Below are 21,257 nucleotides of genomic sequence, written 5' to 3' on the forward strand. Positions count from 1 at the left end.
CCCTGGGTGGTGTGAGGTGGCCAGGTCCCTGGGAGGCCAGGACTCACCTGGCCCACAGGCCAACCCCACCGGCATCCTGCTCCTGGGAGAAGCCCCTGGGTTGGGGAGGTGCTCCTCGAGCTGTCAGGCACAACAGGAGGGCGAGGCCTGCGGCAGAGCGGGTTGGGGGCCTTGGCTGCGGCACATGCAGGAAGGTCCAGGGATCTGTGTGGGGCCAGCCCAGAATGCCCAGCCAGTGTCCCCTGGAGGTGGCGAGACCCAGTGTCTAGAGGCATCAACGCTTGTGGTGGAGGCCCTGGGTGCTGGTAGGCCTCACTGTACCCAAATTAGGGTGCATGGTGCCTGGCCCTGTCCCTCCATCCACAGCCCCCTGGCACTCAACTTGAGCCCCCAGAGGGGCTGACCCTCCCAAATCCTGTTTTCAGCAGCTGGGAGTAGGAATGAGCCCATGCTGCCCTTCTCTGGCACTGGTCGCCCCTCCCGGCATGGTGAGCTCCTTGGGCAGGTGCCTGGTCCCACGACCTGGGGTGTGGGCAGAGGGCACCCCCTCTGTGGATGTCCTCACCGGCTCTGGGGCCCATGGTTGTGCGGTGTGTGCTGGTCATCCTGGCTGAGGCAGCTGGGGAGGAGAGCAGGGAGAGAGGGGTGCCGGGATGTGCTAGCCTGAGTTCCGGCTGCAGCTGCGCCCCTGCCTCTGGGACCCACAGCACAAGGTGTTGTGTGGCAGCCCAGTACTCCCTCTACCCACCATGGGACGTGAGGAGCCCCTGCTCTCCCATCATGGAACATGGAGAGACCTGTGCTCTCTGTCACAGGGTGTGGGGGACCCGGCTCTCCCTCTCCCCCAGCCATGTCTGGTGATGGGTCTGTGTTGGAAGGCTGCTGTGTACTGCTGCTTCCTCCAGGACACTGGCCACCACCCTGCACCCTGACCTTCTGGAGGGAGCCAGGACAAGGTGGGAGGTTGCTAGCCCAGAGCAGGGGGTGCCCACTCACCTGAGTTGAGCCCCTCCAGTCAGGTGCTCCTCAGCTCGTCACAGGGACGTGATCCTGAGATACCAGCCTGTCAGCCCGAGCAGGGCAGGGTCCCAGGTCCCTGCTTACCACCTTGCCAGGGCCAGGCAGGCGCTGCGCAGGGCAGGGCCCCAGGGCCTTGCTCAGCCCCTCACCAGGGCCAGTGACTGACCCGCCCCGCCCCGCCAGTGCAGTGACACCTGCCAGCAGTCCCGCAGAGGAGGAGCCTGGCCTGTGACGCAGCCCCCGGGGGGCCCAGGGACAGCAGACACCTGCTTCCCAGCCCCAGGGAGGGCGGCTGAGTTCACTGCTGGCAGACCGCCAGCACACACCCCTCCCAGCAGGGATCAGTCCTGGCGTGTGCCGTGGTCACGGTCACGTGTGTGTCTGCGTGTTGCATTCATCAGTCCTGGTGTGTGCCATGGTCACGTGTGTCTGCGTGTTGCATCCCTGTGGAAGGCTCCCGTGGACCCCATGACGTGGTTCCTAGTGATGGCTGTGGCCAGGCAGGCATGTGTGCAGAGAGGTGGAACATGATTTCTGCCTTGGTTCCTGCTGCTGCCCCCACTGTGGGGAGTTGGCTGACCTCACAGGGGACCTCAGTAGGGACCTGAAGCAGACAAGTTCTCCCTGTCCCTGCCCCAAGTGGCCTCTTGTTCCCTCGCCATTCCCGAGGACGGAAAGTGAGGGTGGTCCTGGGCCGGACAGGGGTGAGGGGCTGCCGCAGAGGGGTGCCCTGGTGACCAGCCGTGTGTCCACACCTCTGGCAGTGGCTGCTCATGCCTGGAGGAGGGGCTGTGTGTCTAGAAACCTGACAGACATGGTTGTGGTCCCTTTGGGGCTGGTTCAGGAACATTTATTCAATCTGTGCAGCTTAGCTACAGTGGGGTGGCATGGCCAGACCAGGGAGGAGGGCAGCGGCCCCAACGTTAGGGGATACCTGTGGCTGCAAGGGAGCAGGAGCCCCAGGCAGCCCCCACAGGCCCAGTTTAGGGTCCGTGAGAGGAGCCCCGGGTGGCCCCCACAGGCCCAGCTTGGGGTCTGTGAGAGAAGCCTTGATTGGAGTCCAGCAGGAGCGAAGGCACAAGGTTGGCCAGGCATGGTCCAGGGGTCCCAGCCAGGCAGGGTCAGCAGGAGAGGAGCTGGTCAGGCTGTGGGCCGGGGGGGCCTGGGTGGAGAAGGAACCCTGTGGGCCTGGGGCCCCAGCCAGGGAGTTGGCCAGCACCTCTGTGGGGGCACAGCTGCCTGGGGCTCAGCCGAGGGCAGCTTGGCTGGCTCCTGGCCCAGTCCTGTTGGTCCCGGGATGGTAGGACAAGGATACTGTCCTTGGCCCTGCAGGACCCTCCCCAGGCCTGGCTGCTAAGCTGACCAGCCTGCAGCTGCCCACAATGGGGATGGCTGAACGGGCCAGGCCTCGGCTGTGTCGTGCAGATCCCCGGCCCACGCCTCAGTGGCCGGGCTCCAGCGTCCACTCCGACAGCCACTGCAGGCAAGAGGCCCGCTGTGCCTCAGTCTCAGGGGACGTGGGGTGGGGTGGAAGGGGTCCGCAGGCGTCCTTGTCAATGGGCTCGGGGTCGGGGGCGGCCCGCAGGGCCCTGACAAGTTGGTCCAGTGGCTGCAGCAGGGTGTGCGGGCTCCAGCAGGCATCCAGGGTAGGCAGGAAGGGGTCCGGCGTGCAGGCCTCCACGCGCTCGGCCCGAGTGGGGATGCGCAGGTAGAAGGCGTGTAGCATCATGCGGAAGGGCTGGGCCTCTCGATCACCAGCCTGCCCATAGGTCAGGTCGCCCACGACTGGGTGGCCCAGGGCGCTGCAGTGCACACGCAGCTGGTGCGTCCGGCCTGTGGATGGTGGGGGGCTCAAGCGGGGACTCGCCCCTGGCAGCTCACAGCACCCCAGGGGAGCCTGGAGGTGGAGGCGGCCTTGCGTCCCCTCCTGCCCTGACCAGCACATACCCGTCAGTGGCTTCAGCAGCACCTTGGATACGGGGTCTCCCGCGTACGATCCGTGTTCCAGCAGCACGAGCTCCGTGAGGCTCGGCTTGGGGTTTTCACAGCCTAGGGTGCAGAGAACAGGGGTAAGGTTCTGGGCCCCACTGGAGGCTGTTCCCCGCCGTGACCCCAGCCCAGGGCAGGCAGGCTAACCCTCAGTGCCTTCAATGCACATGGTGTGGGCACGGCCCTCCGTGGTGTTCTTGCCGATGGCATGGCTGATGGTCACCTGGCTCTCCGGGACGTGTCCCCGCACCTGCCAGACACAGGGTCCTGTAGCTCAGTCAGCTGCCAGTGGCCCCCCGGGGGGGTCGCCATGCCCCACCCCAGGGACTCACCAGAGCCAGGTAGGCCTTGGTGACACGCCGCTCCTTGAAGCACCTGTAGGCACTGCCAGCTGCCGCCTTATTGAGGGCCACACACAGTGCCCCACTGGTGGAGAAGTCCAGCTGATGACAGAACCTGCACGGGGGTGGGGTATGCGGCTGGATGCGGCAGTGCTCTGGGACCCTCTGACGGAGCAGAAGCCAGTGTCCTCCGCGCCCCGGGACCCCCTGTCCGAGCAGGTGTCCGCGCCCCCGCGCCCCGGGACCCCCTGTCCGAACAGGTGTCCGCGCCCCCGCGCCCTCCGCGCCCGGGACCTGAAGCCGTAGCAGGTGTCCGGGTCGGCCAGCTCCGGGAAGCGGTGCCGCAGCTGCTTCTGTAGGGTCAGCGTCTCCCGCCAGGTCTTGCTGTCGATGCGCAGGTCCCAGTGCTTGTTCACCACCAGGAAGTCACTGCTCTGGTACACGACGCTCAGGTTGTCCACGCTGCCCGGCTCCATGGCCGCTCGTAGCTTTTCCCGGCACACCCCGGGTGGGCGCCCCTCACCCTCGGGGATGCCCGGCCCCGACGCAGCACCCAGCACCCCGGAGACCCCCGAGCGGCGCCCGGGCCCGGCGCACGGCCCGGACCGACGGCTGCGCCGGCCAATGGCAGGCGCCCGGGCAGACGCCGCTGCGACCACGGCGCCTGCGCACGCCACCGCACTTCCTCTCCGCCCCTGTCCCGCCTCTTGCCCCGGACCGGCGGCGAGGAGGACCAATGGCGGCTGAATGTCGGGCCACGACTCGGTCTCGCCCCCAGGCGGCCGACCAATGGCGAGGGCCTCCGGCCGCTGATTGGCGGTGGCGCGGGCGGTTTGGGACGCGCGGGCAGCATGGAGGACTACGGGCGGGAGCCGTGGGGCGCGGAGGACCCCTTCCACAGCCGGTTCGCGGCCGAGCTGGAGGTCCTGGCCGAGCGGGAAGGTGGGCCGGCAGGGCCGGAGGCCTGCGGCGACCTGCTCTCCGGGGCGCCCGGCGCCAAGCGGCCCCGGCTGGAGCTGGCCCCCCGCCGCCGCGTGCTGCGCCGGGCCCCGGTCCTGCAGGACTTCGTCCCCGTGACGTCCACCGACGGCCACCGGGCCTTCCTGGTGCTGCGAGCCGACCCCGCGGGGGGCGCGGTGGGTGCTGGGGCGCAGGGCACCCCGGGAGGGTGGAGGCGGGACGCCGGGCACCCCGCTGTGCGTGACGGCGCTCCCGCCTGCAGAGCCTCCTGCCCGACGTCCGGTGGCGAGGTGGCGGCCGGCTGGACCTGCTGGGGCTGCCCCTGTCCTCCCTCAAGGAGCAAGTTGACCACGAGGTGGGGTGCAGGGCTGGGGGTGGGGCTGGGGTGCTCGTGGGCCAACCTGACCCCGACCCTGTTGTCTCCAGCGGCGGCAGCGGGACGCCCTGCACAGGTAAGGGCACCGGCTCCCTCCCGCGGGGCGCGCTCAGCCGCGGGGCGACGGCTGACGGCTCTGGACCCCGTCCGCAGCCCCGAGCCCGCGGAGGAAGGCGCAGAGGCCCGGCCCGGGGCGGCCCCGGAGGAGCGGCCTGCTGAGCAGGACGCCCAACACGACCTGTGGGTGGACGAGTTTGCGCCCTGCTGCTACCGGGAGCTGCTCAGCGACGATGTGAGACTCGGGGACAGATGGGCTGCTGGGGGCCAGGGACTTGTCATAGTGTCCCCACGCGGGCTCGGGGCCAGGGTCCTGTTGGGGTGTCCCCACGGGGGCTCGGGTCCTGTCATGGTGTCCCCACGCGGGCTGGGGACCAGGGTCCTGTTGGGGTGTCCCCATGCGGGCTGGGGACCTGTCGTGTGCCCACGCAGGCTGGGGGCTGGGGTCCTGTCATGGTGTCCCCATGTGGGCTGGGGTCCTGTCATGGTGTCCCCACGCAGGCTGGGGGCCAGGATCCTGTTGGGTTGTCCCCACGTGGGCTGGGGGCCGGGGATCTGGGAACTCATACAGGTAGGCTGGGGGTTTGGGTCCTGTCGGGACGTCCCCATGTGGGTGGGCTGGGGACTGGGGACCTGTCAGGGTGTTCCCATACAGGTAAGTTGAGGGCCTGGATCCTGTCGGGACGTCCGCATGTGGGTGGTCTCGGGGCTAGGATCCTGTCGGGATGTGCCCAGTGTGCCTGGAGGCTGCTGCAGGCCCCACATCCCTTCCCGCAGTTCACCAACCGCTGCCTTCTGAAGTGGCTGAGGCGGTGGGACCAGGTGGTGTTTGGTCATGAGAGACCGGCCCGGAAGCCCAGGGCTGGCGTAGAGCCTGGGCGTGGTGGCAAGGAGGCCGCAGCCCCTGGCAAGTGGAAGAGCCATGAGCAGGTGCTGGAGGAGCTGCTGGAGGCAGAGCTGGATGCCAGCCGGAGGCCACGGCAGAAGGTGAGCTGGGGCATAACTCAGGACTGGGGGGCACGGGGCAGGGGCGGCAGGCAGCTGTGTCCTTCTCGGTTCCCACCCTCTGTGCTGTAGGTGGCCCTGCTGTGTGGGCCCCCCGGGCTGGGCAAAACTACGCTGGCCCATGTGATCGCGCGGCATGCCGGGTACTGTGTGGTGGAGATGAACGCCAGGTGAACGGGGCAGGAGGCGATCCTGGCATGTCCCCAGGGGCAGAGTCTTGCAGGGTCACGGGCCCTAGTGAAGGCCTGGGCTCCTGCTGTGTGGCCACGGCCGCCCTGAGACCCAGCCCTGTGCCCCCAGTGATGACCGGAGTCCCGAGGTCTTCCACGCGCGCATCGAAGCCGCCACACAGATGGAGTCGGTGCTGGGCGCCAGTGGGCAGCCCAACTGCTTGGTCATTGACGAGATTGATGGGGCGTCCACGGTAGGCTGTAGGGTGTCGGAGTGGGGGCAGGATGGGTGCGGGCCTGGCTGACCGTGCCCCACCTACAGGCGGCCGTGAACGTGCTGCTGGGCATACTGAACCACAAGGGCCCACAGACAGCCACGGCCGAGGGCCGGCAGCGTGGAGCTGAGCAGCGTGGGGCCGAGCGGGGCCTCCTGCTTAGACCCATCATCTGCATCTGCAATGACCCGTGAGTGGCCTGGGCTCCCCTGCCCTTCCCTCCCCGTGCCCCAGGTCTGCACTGGAGTGCCCCCTGAGTGGGCTGGGCTCCCCCTCCCCTCCCCTCCCCTCCCCTCCCCTCCCCTCCTCTGCCCTCCCCGTGCCCCAGGTCTGCACTGGAGTGCCCCCTGAGTGGGCTGGGCTCCCCTCCCCCTCCCCTCCCCTCCCCTCCCCTCCTCTGCCCTCCCCGTGCCCCAGGTCTGCACTGGAGTGACCCCTGAGTGGGCTGGGCTGGGCTGGGCTGGGCTGGGCTGGGCTGGGATCCCCTCCCTCCCCTCTCTCCCCTCTCTCCCCTCCCTCCCCTCTCTCCCCTCCCCTCCCTCCCCGTCCCCGTGCCCCAGGTCTGCACTGGAGTGACCCCTGAGTGGGCTGGGCTGGGCTGGGCTGGGATCCCCTCCCTCCCCTCCCTCCCCTCCTTCCCCTCCCTCCCCTCCCTCCCCTCCCTCCCTCCCCTCTCTCCCCTCCCTCCCCTCCCTCCCCTCTTTCCCCGTCCCCGTGCCCCAGGTCTGCACTGGAGTGTCCTCTGGGTGGACTGGGCTGGCCTTCTAGATCCCCCCCCCATCGCCCCCACAGATTTGCCCCCGCCCTGAGGCAGCTGAAGCAGCAGGCCTTGGTGCTCCATTTGCCCCCAACCCTACCCAGCAGGCTTGTGCAGCGGCTGCAGGAGGTGAGTGGGCGCAGCCTGGTGGGGAGAGGCCACCTGGGCTCAGGGCCTCGGCTGGGTTGGGGTTGGTGGTGACTGTGACGAGGGGCTGGGTCAGTCCACAGGGAGGCACGAGGCAACCTGTCAGCTGTCCCAGGCAGCGCCTCCCCCAGAGGCGTGTGAAGCCCACGGCAGAGCCTGGGATGGTGGCTCAGCACTCCTGTTCCCCCCAGATCTGCCTGAGGCAGGGCATGCGGGCTGACCCGGGTGCGCTGGCTGCTCTCTGTGACAAAACGGACAATGACATTCGCGCTTGTATCAACACGCTGCAGGTGTCAGGCGGCTGGCTGGGGCAGGGCTGTGAGGATTAGGGTGCAGGTGTCAGGTGGCTGGCTGGGGTGGGGGCTGTGAGGGTTAGGGTGCAGGTGTCAGGCGGCTGGCTGGGGTGGGGGCTGTGAGGGTTAGGGTGCAGGTGTCAGGCGGCTGGCCGGGGCGGGGCCTGTGAGGATTAGGGTGCAGGTGTCAGGCTGCTGGCTGGGGCAGGGCCTGTGAGGCCTCTCACCCTCCACCCCATATCTAGTTCCTGCATGGCCGGGGCCGGCGGGAGCTGAGTGTGCGGGCAGTACAGACCACGCACGTGGGCCTCAAGGACCAGCGCAAGGGCCTCTTCTCTGTGTGGCAGGAGGTCTTCCAGCTGCCCCGCCCCAACAGGTGGGTGCTAGGGGGCAAGTGGTTGGGCCCCAGGGTGGGTCCTAGGCTTGGGGTTTTTCAGGGTCAGGGTGGGGGTGTCCACACGGACTGTGTGTCTCCTGCAGACGACAGGCGAGCCAGGACCCCTCCTTGCCTGTTCTGGGGCTCTTGCCCGGGGATGGGGACACAGGCTCCCTGGCCTCACAGCGCTTCTACCATGTCCTGCACGTGGCCAGCTCTGCAGGCGAGCACGAGAAGGTGGTCCAGGTACTACAGGCTGCGCTGGGACGGGCCACATGGCGGGGGACAGGCAGTGGGAGAGGGGACGTGATGGTCCTGTAGCCTGGAGGAGCTGGCCGGCCAGCATGGAGTGGAACAGCTGGTGGGGGGCCCCCACCCTGCTGAGCCCGGCTGAGTGGACCCCAACCATAAGCAGCTTTGGTTCAGCCGTGGGATCGGCTTGCACCCAGAGGTCCGGTGTGGAGACCCTGCAGGGAGAGCCGGGAGGGCGGGCGGGGCTTCTGTAGCCTGCAGTGGGAGGGCTCAGGGTGGCCTCTGGATGCTATGTGTGTGTGCGTGTGTGCACACGTGGGCACATTCTGTCTCTGGACGCTGCATGTGTGTGTGTAAGCACGTGCGGCCCTGGACACTGCGTGTGCGTGGGTGGGGGCTCAGGCCTGTGTGTTGCCTGCCTCGCAGGGCCTGTTTGACAACTTCCTGCGCCTGCGCCTGCGCGACTCCAGCCTGGGCACCGTGTGTGCGGCCCTGGACTGGCTGGCCTTTGACGACCTGCTGGGGTGTGCTGCCCACCACAGCCAGAGCTTCCAACTGCTGCGATACCCGCCCTTCCTGCCTGTGGCCTTCCACCTGCTGCTGGCCTGCAGCCACGTGCCCCGCATCATCTTCCCCAGCAGCCAGCAGGAGGTGCGCCCGCACAGGGGCTGGAGGAGCGTCTGCTGGGGCGGGAGGTCAGGGAAAGACCAGCTCGCTCTCTGCCCTAGGCACAGGCCCGCACCACCCAGATGAAGCACCTGATGCAGACGCTGGTGTGCGGCATTGCCCCTGGCCCCCGCAGTTGGGCCGCGCCCCAGGCCCTGCTCCTGGACGCCCTGTGCCTGCTGCTGGACATCCTGACCCCCAGGCTGCGGCCCGTGAGTGCCCGTGCCAGCAGGGGGCGGCCAGGCGGGCTCTGCGGCCGGGGCTCAGGCTGTTACCCCACTGCAGGTGAGCACACAGCTCTATAGCGTGCGGGAGAAGCAGCAGCTGGCCAGCCTGGTGGGCACCATGCTAGCCTACAGCCTTACCTACCGCCAGCAGCGCACGCCCGACGGCCAATATGTGTACCGGCTGGAGCCGTGAGTGCCCGGGGACGTGCCCTGCCTATGCTGGGATGGCTGTGGGGGGCTCTGTCAGGGTGCCAGGCTGACTGCTGCTGCCCGGCAGGAATGTGGAAGAGCTGTGCCGCTTCCCGGAACTGCCGGCCCGCAAGCCCCTCACCTACCAGGCGAAGCAGCTCATTGCGCGGGAGGTGGAGCTGGAGAAGCTGCGACGGGCAGAAGTGGCCCGCATGGGGAAGGGCAGCCAGGTGAGCCTGCGTGGGCAGGGGCGGGGGTCCTGCCCACTGGACAGCCCTCACCCGAAGCCTCTCCCTGCAGGTGAACGGGGGCCCCCCGGTGCCAGGGGAGAGCAGGGTGCAGTCCCCTGCCCCTCGTGCCCTCCACAACCATGAGCAGCGGCTGGCACACCTGGGCAGGGCCGTCCCCGAGGAGCAGGTATGGCCGGGGTCCCGCAGGTAGGGCCGGGAGGGGGCATGGGTGCATCCCCCCAGTTCCTGGCCCTGGTTCCTCAGCCTGAGCGGGACTTCTTTGGACGTGTGGTGGTCAGGAGAGCGGCAGCCCCGAGGGCAGGTGTGTGGGGGTGGGGCCGGGGCAACCCTGTGTCGGGGGTGGTGGAGCAAGGCCAGTGGTAACTGTGTGTCGCCATGGCCCCACAGATGACCACGAGGCCTGTGACAAGGACTCAGCGGAGTGGCGCATGGGCACAGCCGTGGGCAGGAGCCAGGTCTGGTTCCGCTTCAATGAGGGTGTGTCCAATGCTGTGCGACGCAGCCTGTACATTCGGGACCTGCTGTAGTGGGGCCCCCATTCCCCACCCCAGGAGAAAACGGACTCACGTAGGGCTGGGAAGTGTTTATAAATGCCTCGCCAGCCGCTCAGTGCCTCGCTGTCCCGGTGTGCGCCCACGCGTCCGCCCTGCGCTCACAGGATGGCGCACTTGCCCTTTTCCACCCACGGGTTGCTCTTCATGAGGTCGGGGTTCAGGAAAGGGTCCTTGGGGACTCCGTCTTCGATCCACTTGAGGAGCCTGTGAGCCGGCGGAGGTCAGGGTCAGCAGGCACGTGCTTTCACCTGCCTGTCCACCCCGGGTGCGGGCCCAGCACACGCAAACGAGATGCAAAGGGGCCGGGACTCACTCGGGGATGGTCCTGGAGGACATCTCACGCTTGAAAGCCAGCTGGTGTTTGAGGCTCTCCACCTCCTTCTTCATCTGGGGCACGTCCCACTCCTCCATGGCGTCAGGGGCTTCGGTGGCCAGCCTGTGGCTGCGGGGCAACAGCAGCGGCTGCAGAGGCTCGGGAGGTTTCCCCCTCTGCTGCCCCGGGGTGCTTCCCTGCCCCTGGGGGCTAAGCAGGGACACGGGCCACTAGGGGCTCCAGCAGGGGCACCCACGTACACCCCCAGGCTGTAAGGGTCCCACCCCTCACCAGCCAGCACCCCACTGGACCAGGAAGATTTGGCTGCGATTTGCATCCCGGGAGGGATGGGGTGGGGCTGGTGATGGTGCCTCTGGGGGCCTGGCCACCCCAGGACTCGTTGGGGGTGGTCACCCCACCGGGGCAGCTGGGCCCCTCAGGGGGGCAGGGGACCTGTTTTCCAGGCCTTGGGAAGCCCTGGAGGGGGTGGAATGTGTGTGTTGGGGGGACAGGCAGCGTGTGGAGGGAACTCGAGTTCCCCCCTCCTCACTCCCAGCAGACCTGTAAACAGGACCCTCCCCGCCCACAGCAGGGTCCCTCACCCCCACCTGGTCCCACCTGCCTGCAGCAGCCAGCCCAGCCGTGCGCCCTGCCAGCGCCTGAGGCTCGGAGCTCCGGGTGGGTGCTGCGTGGTGCTGGGCTGTCTGTTGCAGCACATTCAGGGAAGCTGCATACCGCCCCGGGAGTTGGGGGTCAGCCCCATGGCCCGAGCTGGGTGGGAGAGCCCCGCAGTCTCCAGACCTCCTGGGTAACTTACCTTGGAAGGTGATTGCAAGGGTGAAGTGATGGCAAGGGCTGGGTGGTGTGTACTGAGCCTGGCCTGGTGAGGCAGGCAGAGTCCTGGCAGGTGCCCCGCCCACTCCTGCCACTGGGCACCCTGGCACCGCCCCAGGGCTGGGCATGCTGCCAGTCCCCAGTGGAACCTGCAGGCGAGGGCCACCTGGTGCAGTGGGCTCCTGCCCTGGGCCAGGCCTCAGCTGGGGTGGGCAGCAGCTTGCGGTGAATTTACCTTCAGCTGAGACAGGTCAGGGACCTCTTCCCCTCTGTGGCCTCTCATCTGTAGGTCAGGGCAGGTCCTTGGTGCCTGTGGACTGGGCTGCCCCTGTCCTGGCTTCACCCTTCACTCACTGGCCGATGGCTGGGAGGACAGGGGGGCTGCAGTGACCCGCCAACCTGGACACACTGGGACTGGTCTGCAAAGGCCGAGGGTGGCTGAGGTTCCCACCCTGTGCCCTCTGAGGGTACATGAGCTCTCTGGGGTGCTCTGGCCCACAGTTGGGACCAAGGTGTCTGTTTGTGCCTGTTCACCCTGGCCCCTCCCTCCTGCCCATGGGGCCGCTCAGCTGACACACGTGGGCTCCGTCTCCTGGCTGGGGGCTCCAGCTGGCAACAGGTGCCTCAGGTGGCAGAACCCAGCTCCTGAAGGATCTCCCCCCCGCGAGACTGAGCTGTCCCAGATGCACCCCTACCTCAGGAGCCCAGACGTATGTGGGAGTGGCTGGTGCTGCCGCAGTGCCGAAGCCCCTTGCGAGCCAGCAAGTGGGACACCTGTGCCCAGGGCTATGGTGCATGCATGCACAGCTGGGCCAGGACGCGCCTGCAGAACTGGGACACATCAGGCAAATGAAGGATTATTTTTACTATGGATTTAGGGGGTGGGAGCTTAAGGCACTGGTGTCCGCAGTCTCAGGGGCAGATGGCTGCCCCTCCTGGCAGGGTTGGGGTGGACACATGTCAGCATAGATGCTAAGATCTGGGTTGAGGGCTGCATCACAGCTGGCTGCCCAGGGCTTTGCCTTGGGTACAGCGAGCACTGCTTGGGGTGGGGGTCCTGGGTCCCCAGGATTGGGAGGGGGCCCACTGGAAACTCCAGGATGTCCCCCCAGTCTGCAGCCCCTCGGGACAGCTTGGGGCTCGGGGCTTCTGCCTGGAGTCCTGAGGGCTGCAGTGTCCCCTCCAGCACGGCTGGTCTGCGGGACCCCTGGGCGGCTTCAGGCCCTGTCCCACACTGCCCCCACCTGGGTGGGCCAACCTGCTGGGCCTGCGTCCTGCTGTTGGCCTGCCATCCACGGCCAGTGCGGACTCAGCCGTGGGTCTGGAGTTGCCCCATGTGGGCCGGTGCTCACTGTTCTCAGGCTGGTCCCTCAGGGCAGCCCTGGTGGGTGTGGGGGCTCCCAGCCCAGCCTTGATGAGAAGCTGAAATGCGGCCTCCTTTTGTGGGTTCCCAGGGCTGCAGCCGAGACCAGGAGGGAAGGAAAGTTCCCTCGTGGCACCTGACTATGCGGCTGCTCCGGAGGCTCTTGCGTGAATCAGGCCATTAACTGGGTCACTGGCCTAGAAATGGCTGCCCCCACGCCGGGGAGGCTGTCAGCCTAAGGATGCTGAGTCCAGACCCCGGTGCCTCCCGCGGCTCCAGGGCCTGGGCAGGGATCCCTGCTGGAGACCCCCAGTGGCCACCGCAGCATGCGAGGCCGGAGACGAGGGCAGGGCAGGGCGGGGACAAAGAGAGGGCGGGGCTGGTGCGGATCTCCTCCCGGCCCCGGGCGGGCATCACGTGACGTCACTTCCGGGAAGTCATCCCGCTGGGCAGCCATCGTGGAACCGGGCAGCGGGGCTCCTGAGGGCATGTTGGTGTCGGGCACGGCTGTCGGCGCGCCGGTGGGTTTCGGGCCTCGGCCTTACACGTCAGGACCGGGAATCCTACGACAGCGAGTGACCGGAAGGAAGCGCAGTGCCCCGGGGGTCACGGAAAGACTCGGACAGCAGCCCTGGAGACGGTGGGCGTGGTCAGCGCGTGTGGGCGAGGTCAGGGGCGGGGCCGGCTCGCACTCTGCTCGCCCCCTCCGGGCCTGCAAGTGATCAGCCACGCGGCGCGTTTCCCGGCTGCCCCCTCGGCAGCGCCCCAGGACGGGACGCGGGCTGCAGTCCACGCCGTCGCCACCAGGTGGCGCCACAGGCGCACGGCGCTCCCGGCGGCTCCACGCCCCGCGCGTGTCTGGTAAGGTCTCCGTGGGCGCGGGTTCGAGCCGCGGCCTCGCCCTGCGACCCTCGTGCCCACGCTGTTCCTGCTTCCGCCTGGGAGTTGGGGGGCTGCGAGGAGCCTGCCGGGAGACGTTCAGCTGCCGGGGTGCAGCCCTCGCCGCGGTCGGTGCGGGGCGGGCGAGCTCCTGGGGGCGCCTGGCGGAGGGCGTGGGCGAAGGAGCGGGGCTGGGCGGCGGACACGCGTGGCCCGCCGTGACGGGGTGCGGTGTCCTCCCGAGCGGCCAGGTGCTGAGCCAGGAAGGGGGGCTTGGGCCCGAGCCCGTGGGTCGGGGGTCCCGGCACACCCCGCAGGGTCCATGGGGGCACCCTGTGGGTGTCGCGGGAGGGCAGGCCGCGCCCGGGGTGGGTCCCCCCGCCTCCCCCTGACCCCTCGGCCCCTGTGAAGTCCAGCCCACGTGCTGTCCTGGCCCAGCTGACACCTATGTGCCTGGGGCCTGGTCTCGGGAGTGTCAGGCGCGGTGCTTGAGCGGGTAGCCCCACTGAGTCACGCAGAAATCCTTCTGCTTGTGTGGGTGTCTGCAGTGGTCACCACCAGCGTCCTGGCCCCACAAGGTCCTGCTAAAGGTGGGTCCCCTCAGGGAATGTCACGCTGAGAACTCCGTGCCTCTTCACAGCACACCGTCCTGCCCCTCGGGCTGCAGCCCTCCTGTCCTACAGAGCATGTGTCCATGAGCGTTTCCTGCAGTTTTTTTTTTTTTTTAAGATTTATTTTATTTTTATTGGAAAGGCAGATTTACAGAGAATGAGTGACTGAATGATCTATCCTTTGGTTCACTACCAAAGCTGGAGCTGAGCCAATCAGGAGCCCCTTCCGGGTCTCCCACGCAGGTGCAGGGTCCCAAGGCTTTGGGCCGTCCTCCACTGCTTTCCCAGGCCACAAGCAGGGAGCTGGATGGGAAGTGGAGCTGCTGGGATTAGAACCAGAGGCCCATGGGATCCCACGGTGATTTTAGCCACTAGGCTCCCACACCAAGTTCAGCCCAGGCAGTTAGTTTTCTGGTGTTGAGGCATCCCAGCACTACTCAGAAGTGTTCTGTCTTCTTCCCCGGGGTGACCTCTTAGTTCTATGCACAAGGACAAAGTTACCTGAGGTGCCAGGGCTGTTTCTGCCCTTTTTTTTGTTGTTTTCAGTATGTGCGTACCCACCATGGCTGGGGCTTCCTTTAGGCCTCAGGTTCTGTGTGCGTGGGAGGCCAGAATGCTTCCTGGCGTTCCGTGGGTTCAGTCACAGGCAGACACAACTGCAGACCAGGCTCGAAGTACAGCAGGTGGCTGACGCAGGGAGAGCTCTCTCCCTGAGAGTGTGTGTGAGGGGGGAGGGTGGTCCCCCCACTGTGTGGGAGGGGGGAGGGTGGTCTCCCCACTGTGCGCTGCTACCCGCTGTTTTGGGTTCTGTTCCCTCAGAGTCTGCATCCTCAGGGTGACCCCCTCTTTGCAGGAACCCCTTGCAGTGGGCAGGATTTTCTTTCCTCCTTGGGAACAGGTGCAGGCCACCATGAGGGCAAGTGTGTGGCTTGCCAGCCCGACCTATGACCTCCCCTCTACGTGTCATCTCCAGCTGGAGGGGCCTTTTCTGCAGCCAGGCAGGGAGCGTTCTGTGCGGGCCTGGCCGTGGTCACCCTGCAGCTCTGACCGTGGCAGTGTGGCCTTCCCTGGCTCCGTGTGGCACAGGTATGTCCACAGGGCTTGTCCGTTCATCCACTTCCTGCCCATCCCTGGAGTGCCCTGGGGTCCAGGTGTCCTGGCCTCAGCTGTGGAACAGGGCAGAATTCAGTGTCTGACTGTGGCACTCCTCTAGTGACACCAGGGGGTGCTGCAGCCTGCAGGATGGGGAGAGGCCTCACCTGAGTCCCGCTTGTCTGTGGCTGGACAGCCGTCGGTCCGGGTGGTCATTTCCTGGGGAGCTGAGGCCCCTGGACAGCATGGGCCTTGGCTGCAGAGACTGGGCGAGGGTCCTGAGACGCCTAGGCAGTCCTGGGGACAGCAGTGATTGCAGGGGTGGGCACCCTGTCACAGCCCCAATCCCTGTCATGCCTGTCAACCGTCTCACCCCCGCTGTCCCTGTATCTTTTTTTTCTTTTTAAAGATTTATTTATTTAGTTAATTACAAAGTCAGATATACAGAGAGGAAGATCTTCCGTCCGATGAGTCACTCTCCAAGTGACCACAACGGCCAGTGCTGCGCCAATCTGAAGCTGGGAACCTGGAACTTCTTCCGGGTCTCCCACACTGGTGCAGGGTCCCAAGACTTTGGGCCGTCCTCGACTGCTTTCCCAGGCCACGAGCAGGGAGCTGGATGGGAAGTGGAGCTGCTGGGATTAGAACCGGTGCCCATATGGGATCCTGGTGCATAAGGTGAGGACTTTAGCCGCTAGGCCACACTGCCGGGCTCTGGAAATATCTTTCTTAAGTTTGGGTGACTGGGGGCCAAGTTCTGAAGTCTGAGGATAGCTGACTGATGGCCTATGGCTCTGGAATGGGGGCCCCGTCCTGGGGTCCGCATTCAGCCCCTTCTACGTGTGCTGGGAAGTTTACGTGAGAGCGGACTCCCCGGTGAGGGTGGAGACCGACGTGGGGCTGGCAGGCCTCCCCACGTGGCCCCAGAGCATCTGAGCCTTGGGCGGGAGGTGGGCGGTCCCCAGCGTGATCCTTGGCCTGGGAGCTGCTCTGTGTCCACATGGTTCGACAGCTGGCCCCTACGTGCAGGCACTGACATGCTAATACGTGCCCAGCACAGGCGCAGCTGCAGGCCTGGCACAGGCCCCAGACAACCTCCACTGGGGCTGGCTGTGCCCTCCGGCCTGGGGCTGGCCCAGCCCATGCAGGGGTCCATCTGCTTCTGCCTGGTGTCAGTGTCCAAGCCCAGGGTGTGCGTGGGGGAATCTCTGGGACATTTTCCAAGTTGCCTTTGTGGAGGCCCTGGGCACATCCACCAGGAATGACCACCCCCAGCTACTGGTCCCACCATGGATGGAGCAGTTGGGGACACAGCCCAGGGCTTCTCCCTGGGAGCCAGGTCCTGGGCAGCGCCCACTCCTGAATGCCCAAGTCACGGCATGTGCTGCCTGCCACCTGCAGGAGCTCCCCAGACATCCACGCAGAGCCCACGTGGGGGCAGTGAACAGCGAGTTCAAGGGGTGGGGTGCATCACACTGGATGGAGATTCCATTTCCCAAGCTGGGGTGTCCACTGTGTGCCCTGCTGGGCCTCCCCAGGGTGCTCTAGCCCCTTGCCAACAAATATGGCCTGGCTGCTCCTACCTTCCTAGGTCCTCATACTCACACGTGTGGCCACATCCTGGCATTCTAGAGTTAGCCCAGCTGTCCTGGCAGGGGGCACATAGGGGTATCCTAGGGTCTCTTGTGGGGCACATAAACCCTGGTGTGGGGGAATCCTGCCCTAACTTTCTGGGACTGACATGGTTTTTTGGGGGAGGGGAAGGAACCCACTGCCAGGGCCGTGACTGAAGCCTTGTGGGGGGAGAGGCTGGCGGGCCTGCCAGCGGGAGGGGCCGTTTCCTGCCCTGAGAGCTGAGGCCAACAGCACCCACCCGCCTGAGGGGTGACTGGGAGGACATGGCCAGTGGCGGACGTCCCGGGCACCCTTGCCTATGTCCCCACTCAGGCTGGTGCTAAGTGGGGCTTGGCTCGCTCCCAGGGTCCCCCAGTGGGGGTGCAGTGGGGAGGGGGACACAGCAGCCCAGCAGGCAGCCGCGCTAGCTAGGGATTGGGCTCAGAGCCCGTCTGGCCCCGACACACAGGGCCCCTGTTCCCGGCGCCGGAACTCCATCCCCCGTCTGCACCTGGGTTCTGCACAGATGGGGCTTGTGCCCCTTGGCCGTGGTGTCCCCAGAGACGGGCAGGGGCAGGCATTGCAGGAATAAAAGCACGTGTGGTTGGTGAGCATCTGCAGCAGTTCCTGTTCCCGCTGCAGGAGGTGCCCGCAGGCGAAGCGGGTGATGGGCTGGGGGTGGCTGAGGACACGGATGCCGTGCTCCTCCTCCCCGTCCTCAGCTGACAGTGTCCACTCGATGCCCGTTGTCACGCGTGCGGGCGTACTGGCTCTGGGAACGGCCACTCACGGGCCCTGAAGTAGCCCCTGAGGTCCTCCAGGCGTAGTGGTGGGAAGTAGGCCCCAATCCTCTTGCGCACCCACCATGCGCCCTCTGCGGCGTGCCGACCTCCCGGGCGGCTAAAGCGGTACCGGTAGTGCTCGCCACGCACCCACCTGTGGGGGAAGCAGTCAGCCTGGGTTCCACAGGCCTGTCCCTCCTCCCTTGGGAGCCAGCCAGCGAGTGGCCCACACAGAAGCCGCTGCCACAGGGCCCTGTGTGGTCCACGGGCATGCACCATCCGAGACAGGACCTCAGATAGGCATTCAGGGTTGTCCCAGAGAGCTCCCCGGGAAGGCTTGTCCCAGACACCCACAACAGCCGAGCCTTTTCTGGGTCTCCCGTGGGGTGCAAGGGCCCAAGGACTTGGTCCATCACCTGTCCCCAAAGGGGCATATTAGCAGGCAGACCAGCATGGTTGCAGCATGCCAATCCTCCACCTGCGGCACCAGCATCCCCCAGGGGTGCTGGTTCCTGTCCCAGCTGCTCCACTCCCCATCCAACTCCCTGCTAACAGCCTGACTCCTTAGCACCTGGAGGAAGCTGCAGGCTCCTGGCTCTGGATTAGCTCAGCTCCAGGTGTCACAGCCGACTGATCTCTGACAATCTCTGCTCACCCTTGGTTCTCCCAGATCCTCTCCCGTCTCTCATCCTCCTTAAACCCCTTCGTTTCTCTCCCTCACTGCACAGGGCACCTAGCATTAATGCTGGCCATCCCTCAGGAGCAAGTGCCTTGGGGCTCATGGGGAGACACTGCCCTAGCCAGCACCACCCCATGTTCCTCTCACATCCTCGGCCACGGGGTGTTGGCCTCTGCCAGGGAGGGGCCTTACCTGGGGGCCTCCCTGCCCGTGAAGGGGTTGTGCGCGAGCAGGGTCAGGGCCTCGGTGTCGCCAGCCAGCAGCTTGCCCACCAGATGCAGGATCCACTCATTCTGTTCGTAGGTCTGGGGGAGGTGAGTGGAGGTGGCTATGTCCCAGGCTCCGGGGCACTACACCCCCCTTTCTTCAGGTACTTGCTGCCCACTGACCTCACAGACAGCGTGGCCCAGAGCCTGCCCTCACCTGGAAGGCTGCGAACCACATGAGCCAGTCGAGGCGGTAGTGGTATGGGGAGATGAGACAGGGCCGGCGCCGGGGCTCCCCTGGCTTGCATTTGAATTCAAATTCCTCCCAGTGTGCGTCAGGGGCACTGGCGTTGGGGTGCGCAGTGCCCTGCAGGACTACCTCCGTGCGTTCCTTGGTGATACTGCAGGGAAGGCAGGTCAGGAGGTGCCCCCAGGAACCGGGATCTTGGGCTGCAAGGTCAGGGGTGGGAGCAGGCCAGGCCTCCACCAAGCACCAACACCCCACCTCCCTAGAGGCTGCTCTCTGGACAAGCCTGGAGCCAGGCCCCTCAAACTGGCCAGCTGCACCCCAGCCTCAGGGAGGGCCTGGCTCATTGAGGTGACCCTGTCCATGCTCTTGGACACCCAGGGACCTCATGGAGGGTAAAAGAAGCAGTAGGGCCATGGCACCACTGCCCCTTCCCCAGGAAACAACCTGGCTGAGACCCACCTGCTGTGTGGGGACCCAGCTATACCTGCAGTGACACTGCACGGCGGGCTCACCACCAGGCCCATGGGGGTAAGGGGGGGTCCCCTGGTTTCTTGGCTTCAGACCAGCTCAGTCGAGGCTGTTGCAGCCACTTGGGGAGTGAATGAATAGAAGACCTCTCCCTGAGACGCAGCTGGCCCTGCACCCTGCCCGGCCTGCACACCCTCCTCCTCAGGGTCAGGTTGGCCTCCAGAATCCCATGGTCTCATGTTGATGGCCACACAGGGCTGGGGACTGACCCCTGACTCCCCCCCACAGGGCCAGGTCCCCCTCCCTTGCCAGCCAACTCCACCTGGCACCTGGGCCCTCAAGGACCTTGCACCCACACGCTGTCCTGCCAGCACCTGGACCCTGCTGCTTACGGGCGGTGGACTCTGAGGCAGACAGGCAAACCCGAGCCCCAGCAGGACCCCAGCTTGCTCAGGCCCATACCTGCCGAAGGCTCCGTAGGTGTTGACGATGCGGAGGGGGTTGAAGGATGTGTTCATGACCTGCCTGGAGCTGAGCAAGTTGAGGATCACGGGAATGCTGAGCCAGGCCAGGAGCATGCCCAGCGCCACGTTGACTGCCTTCCGCAGCCGGCGGCCATAGGCGGGCGGCTGGGCCCCGAGGGCTTCCTGCTGCTGCAGCTTCAGGACTTGGTCCCGCAGGCCCCCCGGCGCCGAGGGCCACAGGGCTGCGAGCACAGCATCATCGAAGCAGGCCAGGCTGGGCACGATGGTCAGCCAGTTGAGGAAGCTTAGGTTCCCACTGCAGATGAGGGCCACCTGCGGGAGCAGCGTCCGTTGGGCAGGCCCGGACAGGGCCAGGGGCTAGGCAAGGCGCATGGACACCAACCCAGGTGGAGGTGGTGAGACCCAGGGTCTCTGCAGGGGAAGTGCTCCTGGGCCGCCCAATGTCCTGCCCTGGGCCTCCTGCAGGTGAGCGAGCAGCCCTGGAGAAGCGCAGAGGAGGAGCTGCGGAGGGGCAGGCCTCACGACACCACGCTGTCACAGGGGACCAGTCCCTGAGGACACGTGCGCGCGCGCGCACACACACACACACACACACGGGTTCCCGGTGGCTGTGAGCTCCTCCTACAGACAGGTGGCAGGAGGACGTGGCGGGCATGGAAAGATGCAGCCTTCAGCTCATGATGAGCCCGACATGGCCGGGGGAGCACTGGGCCTTGAAGAGGAGTCCCATCCCCACACCCATGATAACACAGCTGCTCTTCCTGTGTCGGAAAGTCTCAGGGAGGAAGCCACTTGGTCATGGGGACACGGCGCTTGGCTGTGGGGGGAGCCATGGCTACATCAGCAGCAGACACCCTGTGGCATCCAGGTGGTGCTGTGTTCCTGCCCGGCCTGCACCCACATGGCAGAGGTACAGGGACCAGCCACGTGGCCATAAGCAGACTGGCCTGGGATGCAGCAGGTTAAGCTGCCAGCTGCAATGCCAGCCTCCCCTATGGGCACCAGTTTGTGTTCTGGATACTTCCAATCCACCTCCCTGCTAATGGCCGGGCAGGCAACGGAGGCCGACCTACACAGCCCAGCTCTGGCTGTTATGGCCATTTGTATAACGAACCAGCAGATGGAAGAGTTAACTGGTTCACCATTGTGTGTGTCTCTTTCAAATAAATTAAAAATAAACTTGAAGAAAAAAAGTGCTGGTTCAAGCAGAGAGCCCATATAGAAAGGTAAGCAGCGTCTCCACCCTTGGGTGGCCCTGAGGGCGTCTCCCCAGCAGCACAGGTGCCAGGGGACCCCCACGCGCTCCTGTCCCTGCCCGGGGACCATGGACACCAAGGACACCGTTTCCACTGCAGCCCGGGCTCTGCGTCCTGGACGGAGAGACAACCAGGCTTGGAGCTGGCAAGGCCAGCCTGGCATGGGCACCCACCTGGAAGAGAACCTGCAGGACCCCGTGCAGGAGGCACATGCGGCGCCCCAGGAAGATGAAGAAGGGGACCAGGAGCTCCACGAAGTGGTTGCTGAGCACCTCAAAGCGGTGGAACCACCAGGGTGAGCGGTGCAGGAAGTAGGCCAGGGGGTTGGGCACCGGCTGGGTCTGCAGGACAGAGGGTAGGAGCTGTCCCAGGCCAGGGATGTGGACAGGAGGGTGCCCCCCCACAGCCAGCTGTGGGTCCTGAGCCCCAGGGTCCACGCCTACACTGAGCAGTGGGTTTGCCACGTCCCCAGGACAGTGCCAGCCTGCAGCTGTTACTTTCTGTGGGGCTGGGCCAGGGC

General features: G+C 66.2%; 4 protein-coding genes across 10 annotated transcripts in view; 1 reads left to right on the forward strand and 3 right to left on the reverse strand.

The window, feature by feature from the left end:
• Positions 1-1,837: 1,837 nt before the first annotated feature.
• RPUSD1 (RNA pseudouridine synthase domain containing 1) lies at positions 1,838-3,826 on the reverse strand. Of its 2 annotated transcripts, XM_004596797.2 has the most exons (5): positions 3,645-3,826; positions 3,342-3,465; positions 3,157-3,259; positions 2,968-3,069; positions 1,838-2,853 (listed from the first exon to the last, which is right to left on the reverse strand). In XM_004596797.2, the coding sequence occupies exons 1-5, from the start codon at positions 3,824-3,826 to the stop codon at positions 2,462-2,464; spliced, it is 903 nt and encodes a 300-aa protein (XP_004596854.2). In that variant the 3' UTR covers positions 1,838-2,461. The 2 variants fall into 2 exon arrangements, with proteins under 2 accessions (XP_004596854.2, XP_036354169.1); XM_036498276.2 differs by lacking the exons at positions 1,838-2,853; positions 3,157-3,259 and having other exon boundaries at positions 2,980-3,069.
• Positions 3,827-3,884: 58 nt separating this feature from the next.
• CHTF18 (chromosome transmission fidelity factor 18) lies at positions 3,885-9,954 on the forward strand. Its single transcript, XM_058680401.1, has 19 exons — positions 3,885-4,486; positions 4,573-4,665; positions 4,737-4,762; positions 4,840-4,978; positions 5,521-5,730; positions 5,821-5,918; positions 6,049-6,172; positions 6,241-6,383; positions 6,986-7,079; positions 7,289-7,387; positions 7,636-7,766; positions 7,871-8,012; positions 8,445-8,669; positions 8,747-8,896; positions 8,970-9,100; positions 9,189-9,330; positions 9,401-9,517; positions 9,595-9,652; positions 9,739-9,954. Exons 1-19 carry the CDS (start codon positions 4,202-4,204, stop codon positions 9,876-9,878), a joined length of 2,547 nt encoding a protein of 848 aa, XP_058536384.1. The 5' UTR covers positions 3,885-4,201; the 3' UTR covers positions 9,879-9,954.
• On the reverse strand, positions 9,883-10,331 carry GNG13 (G protein subunit gamma 13). The gene is made up of 2 exons (XM_004596600.3): positions 10,219-10,331; positions 9,883-10,109 (listed from the first exon to the last, which is right to left on the reverse strand). Exons 1-2 carry the CDS (start codon positions 10,314-10,316, stop codon positions 10,004-10,006), a joined length of 204 nt encoding a protein of 67 aa, XP_004596657.1. The 5' UTR covers positions 10,317-10,331; the 3' UTR covers positions 9,883-10,003.
• Positions 10,332-17,328: 6,997 nt separating this feature from the next.
• The window catches only part of LMF1 (lipase maturation factor 1), a 34,194-nt gene continuing 30,265 nt past the window's right edge, over positions 17,329-21,257 (reverse strand). For all 6 annotated transcript variants that reach the window (XM_058680423.1, XM_058680420.1, XM_058680419.1 and 3 more), the window contains 5 exons: positions 20,911-21,078; positions 19,459-19,793; positions 18,496-18,679; positions 18,265-18,377; positions 17,329-17,547 (listed from right to left, as the gene is read on the reverse strand). In XM_058680423.1, the coding sequence (XP_058536406.1) occupies positions 17,361-17,547; positions 18,265-18,377; positions 18,496-18,679; positions 19,459-19,793; positions 20,911-21,078 (987 nt within the window). In that variant the 3' untranslated portion in view covers positions 17,329-17,360. The remainder of the gene's footprint in view (positions 17,548-18,264; positions 18,378-18,495; positions 18,680-19,458; positions 19,794-20,910; positions 21,079-21,257) is intronic.

Source organism: Ochotona princeps, chromosome 24 (genome assembly GCF_030435755.1).
Source record: "Ochotona princeps isolate mOchPri1 chromosome 24, mOchPri1.hap1, whole genome shotgun sequence".
Classification (NCBI taxonomy): domain Eukaryota; kingdom Metazoa; phylum Chordata; class Mammalia; order Lagomorpha; family Ochotonidae; genus Ochotona; species Ochotona princeps.

Bases quoted from the DNA above. Each gene is read 5' to 3' on its own strand.
- RPUSD1 (XM_004596797.2), bottom strand. From the start codon at position 3,826: ATGGAGCCGGGCAGCGTGGACAACCTGAGCGTCGTGTACCAGAGCAGT. The intron at 3,466-3,644 runs GTCCCGGGCGCG...ACCCCCGTGCAG, and splicing joins GACACCTGCTACGGCTTCAG to GTTCTGTCATCAGCTGGACT. The intron at 3,260-3,341 runs GTGAGTCCCTGG...TGTGTCTGGCAG, and splicing joins CCAAGGCCTACCTGGCTCTG to GTGCGGGGACACGTCCCGGA.
- CHTF18 (XM_058680401.1), top strand. From the start codon at position 4,202: ATGGAGGACTACGGGCGGGAGCCGTGGGGCGCGGAGGACCCCTTCCAC. The intron at 6,173-6,240 runs GTAGGCTGTAGG...CCCCACCTACAG, and splicing joins AGATTGATGGGGCGTCCACG to GCGGCCGTGAACGTGCTGCT. The intron at 9,101-9,188 runs GTGAGTGCCCGG...GCTGCCCGGCAG, and splicing joins TATGTGTACCGGCTGGAGCC to GAATGTGGAAGAGCTGTGCC.
- GNG13 (XM_004596600.3), bottom strand. From the start codon at position 10,316: ATGGAGGAGTGGGACGTGCCCCAGATGAAGAAGGAGGTGGAGAGCCTC. The intron at 10,110-10,218 runs GTGAGTCCCGGC...GCCGGCTCACAG, and splicing joins TCCTCCAGGACCATCCCCGA to GCTCCTCAAGTGGATCGAAG.